Source organism: Opisthorchis viverrini, assembly GCF_000715545.1.
Source record: "Opisthorchis viverrini unplaced genomic scaffold opera_v5_229, whole genome shotgun sequence".
Lineage (NCBI taxonomy): Eukaryota > Metazoa > Platyhelminthes > Trematoda > Opisthorchiida > Opisthorchiidae > Opisthorchis > Opisthorchis viverrini.
Window position 1 is genome coordinate 138,043 of NW_008751888.1, and position 6,195 is coordinate 144,237.

A 6,195-nucleotide genomic window follows, 5' to 3' on the forward strand; every position below is an offset into this window, starting at 1 on the left:
ATCCGTCGTCGTTCATGCTGCATCGAGCACCGGGTTTGACGCATTTTCGAAAGCTCGTTTATGCGAGTCATTAAGCTGGCAAGCTTACTGTTTCTTTCTGAGAACTAAAGAAGCAGTACTACACACTTTTCGCCTGTGCCTTTCTGGTCATCGGGGGTCGCTGGTTAAAAAAGCAAACCCGACCCAGTAAACCTGGGAAAAGCCCGTGAACTGGTGTATCTATTCCTGGATCCGTACCTTAACTTCCTTCTCGGTGAGGTCTTTCATCATCTTACTTTTAACATCGTATTTCCGTCTTCTCTCGTGCCAATTCTTTTTAAGCCACTTGGTCCTCGTCTGAAATTTCTGAAGTCCCAATCGTATTCACGGATTTTCACGGATTGATACACAGGATCGAGGCTTTTGCCCAAGTTTCCCGGGTTGGTTTTGTTCTTGTCGGTCAGTGGCTGTCGTTCACCTGAAAGGCACAAGTGAAAAAAGGGTGTAGCACTGCTCTTTATGTTCTCAGCGCGGGGCAGTATGCTCGCCAGCGCGAGGATTCGCATAAATAAATGTCTAATAGTGCTTTAAATTGGGTTCGAGAAGGAGCGTGTACAACCGCCGGAGGAAGGTCATTCCACGCAGCTACTACCCGAAATGAAAAAAAGTTTTGTCTAACGGATGTGTGTGCCCTGAGCTTGAAGATTTTCTTACTATGTCCCCGCCGGGTGTTTGCTGGGTCAACGGTAAAAAACCTGTTTGCCAAGCTTTGTTCAAACAAGGCGTAGGTAAGAATTAGGTCCCCTCGGAGGCGACGGTACTCCAGGAGAAAGAGATCAAGCGTCGCGAGACGCGTTTCGTAGTCCACGGACTTGAGGCCGGCAACCATTCTCGTGGCGCCCCGCTGGACACGCTCAATGAGGGTAACGTCTTTCGTACGTCCTGAGTAGACAACTTAGTTGGCGTACTCCAGGAGCGGTCTGACGTAGGCCCCATAGAGCATTTGGAAGTCCATGCGAGTAATACCGGAGAAGGTACGTCGGATCATCCGTAAAACGGCGAATGCCTTTTGCGCCGATTTCTCATGATGCAGTGCGAAGGACAAGTTTGGTTACGTGGAGACGAGTATAAAGTACCAAAGACCGTTAAAATGAGTAATCAGCTTTCAAACTCCGTTCAGTTACGAATGAAATGTCAGGAATTCCTGAAATATAGTGGTCATTAAATTTTATGAAATATTCAACTTCGTCTTCTTACATGAGGCGTTTTGTTTCCCCATCCCATATCTCTCCGCAGCAATTTTACCTACAGAGTCCTATATGAAGATCAGATCCTCCTGTGACTGCTTGCAGACTCCCTCTTTTCAGCCCTACTTAGTCGGCAGCATACATTGCGCGTGGATTGCTCCTTTGTGGTGTTTGGAAATCTCAGTTGAAGTTCATCTGGGCTGATTCTGTCAGAAGTTGTTTTCAGTTTCGATTTTTTTCATACGGGAAACACTGCTTGGCTTGTACAAGCTTCTTGGGCAGGTCTCCCATTCTCTCCCAACGTGTCGTGAACTGGAGCCTTTGTTTCAATCAATTCGTAAAACCATTTCCTCGGTCAGGTGGATGGTTTGAAGCTTCGGGCGTTAGTGTGTAAGTTATTCAGACTGTCAGTAATTCGAACCAGTAAGTGTTATATGCTTTTTTACATCACTATTAGGATATATTATCGGGTAATCTGGTATGCATTTCCGTTTGAGTTCGCTGACGTAGTTCCCATCGCCTGTCGACAATTTTATACCTTCCAGTCCATTCCTTTATCGAACAGCTGATCATTCATGAAGTCGTTCTCGCGCCTCATTAGCGGAAGCCGCAGACGATGATGAAGTATTTAAAGGTTGAAGATGCGCTCTCATACTTGGACGAAGTGAAGGAGCGGTTTGCTGGTCAAGGCGCAATTTACACCGATTTTCTTGACGTCATGCGGGAGTTCAAAATGCAAACGTATGGTTATTTACTTTTTGTAACTTTTTCGCAGGATCGGTACGGAAGTTGTCATCCGTCGTGTTCGAGAACTTTTTGAAGGCCACACAGACCTGATCGTTGGGTTTAATAACTTCATACCTCAAGCCTATCGGATGGATGCTCCCGTGTCTCGTTGTCCCTCAACAAACATCGGTGTCCGCAACTCTGGAACGCCAGCAATCGAAAATATATCACCCCCAAAGAAGTCAAGCACCAAGTCGGCGGATAATTCGGCGGACTGGGAAGCGTCCGCGTTCTTATCCTCTGTTCCTATACCCCATGATAATCTCAGCCGTCAGAGCGCTTATTCCCCTTCAGTTACGTGCATTTCGTCTGGTCATGACAACCTACCACCCCGATCTAATAACGTGGTCTCTTCTGATCAATCCACTACTGCAACCAGCCAAGTATTGCTCACAACATATAATGAGGGCTTACAAACCCAGTCTTTCCGAAGTGCTTACTCGGTGGCTTGCGGTACTGGCGCACATCCGACTGTCCCAAGCACAAATGTTTACCATCACCAACAGCAACAGCAGGTTCAGTCGTTTAACCACGCGTTGCATTATGTCAACAAAATCAAGGTGAGTTTTCTCTCCGGAGTCAGTGGACTCCCGGACAAAAGTAACATGAATTTACAAGCTTTACACACTTTAGAATCGCTTCCAAGGCGTCCCGAACGCGTACCAGCGGTTTTTGGATATTTTACAATGGTATCAAAGGGAGCAACGACATGCAGACCCGTCCCGCAGGAAGCTTGCTGAGAAACAAGTGTATCAAGATGTCGCGAAGCTATTTGATGGCCAAGAAGACTTGTTACAGGAATTTGGGCAATTTTTACCCGAATCAACCGGTGTGACAAATGCTGTGGTACGTGTTCATTTGTACTTTTTTAATTCGTAGACCGAAAATCTAATTGGAAGGAAACCCACGGGACAGTCACAGTCAAACTCGGAGAATTCACCGGAGAGTGTTCCGCTACCACAAACCATAAGCCGTATATCTGAAGGACTCACCCTGACACTATCCTCCCGGCAGCGACAGGACAGTACTGTCAGCAATGCGACTGCACCGCTGCTGAATGTTGACCTCAAGAAGCTGAAGCGACTGGCCCCTGCTCCACAGGGTACACCCTGTATGAGCAATAATGCATTGAGCACGGCCCCAAAGAAATGTCGTCCGGCGGTTCGGGACGTCAGCGTGACTGACCTCAACCAGCTTGCTGGTGGAGTTGATGTATCGCTACTGCACAAAGTACGTCATGTGTTTATGTATATATTTCGCTTGCAGATACGGTCGGTTCTTTGCACTGATAATGGGAGTGATCGGGCTTACCAAACTTTTCTGCAAGCCTTAAACTTGTTTAACCGGAATGAACTGTCATCGGATGAACTACTGCAATCAGTTCGACCTCTGTTCCCACGCCATCCTGACGTTTGGAGACGCCTCTGCGATACGGTTTCAGTAAGCCCCACTACTAAGTGGTTACTATAACTGTCGTGAGTACTGGAAGCGCCTCGGCATGAGACCAGTGTCCAACACTGATGCTTCGCTGCCGTACAGCCATGATCTGTTTGAAAGCCTTATTGTGAAAAAAAGAATAAAGGTAGAAAGGGAAGGGACCTAGTGCTACCTTATTACAATCATTCCGAGGTGGCCACACCTCTAGACACTCAATCAAAGAATCTGGATAAAAACTTGCAACATGAACGCCATTGACATTGATCAGCAGCCATATTTCGCAGTGTCTCCAAACAGACGTAGTGGGTATCATGTGGTCCCTATCCTGGAAGACGAGTACCACCGACTGCACCCAAACGTTTCGTAATCTCCTTCATACCACTCTGCCAAGTCAGGGTTTGGCCACCTCCGTGTTTCCGGCACTGTGAGTTGGACATGTGTTGCATATATGTTTGCCGAAGAGAGTACGGTATATGCAACACACGTCCCAATCAACGCAACTTCTGGTGCTGTACGGATTTTTCAGTGGGGGTACCTGTTGCACACCCGAAAACTCGCTTTATAATAGCCTCGTTGCGGATTCTCCGACACCAACCCACATCAGCTATGGTTGGGAGACAACGATTATCGGACACCTGAAGACATCTCAGTTCCTCTGATCGAACAGGCCAAGTCTCATCAATAAAACAAAACCGCCCATACTGCAGTTTGATACAAGTTCCTTGGGATTCAAGGATCTATCACTTTGACGCCGTAGGCGTCTCAAATTATCAAACGGGACCCGAGTCTTGAAGATTCGTGCAGTGACTTCATCTGTCATACTACAGTCAGAGTCAGTACAACTTCAAAGGTACGTAAACCGCTCCAGAACTTCGAGTGCCTCACCCTAGATTGTAAATAGTGACTGCATGTTCAGGAGCATGAACTTACAGTTTATGGGTATCAAATGCACACCAGAGGACGGGATGAAATAGGGCAGTTTGTCCAGAAAACCTGCGCCTTCTCTTCGAAGACGACAATGATGTCTACGTATTCCAAATCGACAAGTTAGTTGCTAGAGGCTATTTGAACACCAGCGTTCGCCTCGGTAATCTCATCGATCACGAAATTGAATGGGAATGTAGGGAGCAAGCATCCCTGACAGACCGCTTTGTGTGGGGAAGCTTTTCGAGAGCTCTCTGTCATCATCATCATCACCGACAGCATGACAGCCGGAAGTCTGAGAAGTCTAAGTGATATTGTTCATAAACCTCCGGAGAGTTCCTTGATGGGCAAACATGTCAAGGAAGACAGACCGGTCAACCGAGTTGAATGTGCCTTGGAGATCCAGGACCACTTAAATTGTGGGTTGTTTTTACAGATGGGGCTTTAGCACCTGGCGGAGTGTTACCTATATCAAGCCAGAATACCGCTTGCTGCACCCAAATCAGTCTCAATAACCACGATAATGTGACGAAGCATCGGTAACGCCAACATTCACGTTACGAGCGGGGTCAAGCTGACCCTCCATTCACCAAGAGCCCCTTCTTTGATAATGGGCACTATCACCGACTCTCGCCACTTGCCCGGGGCAGTTTCGTTTTCGTACAGGCAAGCAAATCAGACAAGCGCTGGCTGATGACTTCATCTCCATTTTTTGAACGACGTGAGTGTGTCGTCATCCGGATCAGACGCTTGGTGATGTTTGAGTCATAAACTTCTAAGGCCGTAGGGGGTCCACGTTAACCGTCCACGATTTCACGTCAACTATAGACACTAGATGACTGGTGGCCACGATAACTGCTTTTGGAGTATTCGGCCCAATGGTGGAGGCGTTCTGCTTAACTCCAAATGATCACTCCCTACTAATCTTTAATGGTATTACTCACAGGTGGTTTCCGCAGGCCGGCAGTGCGGGTCAACTGAAATGATTCTCATGCATTCCCGGCCTTCTGGACCCCTTCATTTCCTTGGCTTTCTGTTTCCACCGGACTTCACGGTCAGGTCGGACGCTCACTTTCACTTGACGTCTGGTAATTCGTCACGTCCATTTATATTCAGGATTGACTGGGGTATTTCTCAGAGATTTAAACAGTGCCAGTGTTCGCTCTGATATCGAGTGTTTGGGTGTGCTTGGTAGCGCTTTGTCATGGGCAAAACTCCCAGCACGGTGCAAAGAGGTTGGAATCTCGTCCCAGTATCAATACTTATCTGATCACGGAGCATTCTGAAGAGGCTAAAAGACTGTTCCGGTATGTTCATTCAACAACAGGACTCACTAACCATTCAAGCAATCGCTACTCGACACTGCCAATTTGGGTAAGCCTTGACAGATGCCGTTTCTGAACTTGTGCGCCAACCTGAAGGATGTAGTATCCTACGTAGGGCAGTTAATAACACCAAGTAGCAGGGGGAACTAATGCGACTTGTTTTCTGCGTGAACTGTATGCTGTTAGTTTGTATTCCGATCATCTTATTAGGTGTTGGAGGTACTGGCTTTCGGATTCCTTAGTTTTCCACTTTCCGGGGAAGGATGTTTTAGTGGCCAAGGTGCCTCAGTGGTTAGAGCGCAAATTTACTGTATTCCGATCATTAGGTGTTGGAGGTACTGGCTTTCGGATTCCTTAGTTTTCCACTTTCCGGGGAAGGATGTTTTAGTGGCCAAGGTGCCGTGCCTGTTAGAGCGCAAATTTACTGACAGGAAGCTCCTTGGTTCGAACTCGACTTCTGCCTCTCGACTTCTCTTAGGCTTGGACAACCTGGCAGT

The 6,195-nt window shown here is 47.3% G+C and overlaps 1 protein-coding gene across 1 annotated transcript in view; it reads left to right on the forward strand.

The window, feature by feature from the left end:
* Positions 1-992: 992 nt before the first annotated feature.
* Positions 993-6,195, forward strand: part of T265_08686 (hypothetical protein) — a gene marked incomplete at both ends in the record, with an annotated part of 41,966 nt that continues 36,763 nt past the window's right edge. The window contains 6 exons of the mRNA XM_009174560.1: positions 993-1,013; positions 1,861-1,967; positions 2,002-2,572; positions 2,646-2,858; positions 2,892-3,242; positions 3,279-3,452. Coding sequence (XP_009172824.1) covers positions 993-1,013; positions 1,861-1,967; positions 2,002-2,572; positions 2,646-2,858; positions 2,892-3,242; positions 3,279-3,452 — 1,437 coding nt within the window. The remainder of the gene's footprint in view (positions 1,014-1,860; positions 1,968-2,001; positions 2,573-2,645; positions 2,859-2,891; positions 3,243-3,278; positions 3,453-6,195) is intronic.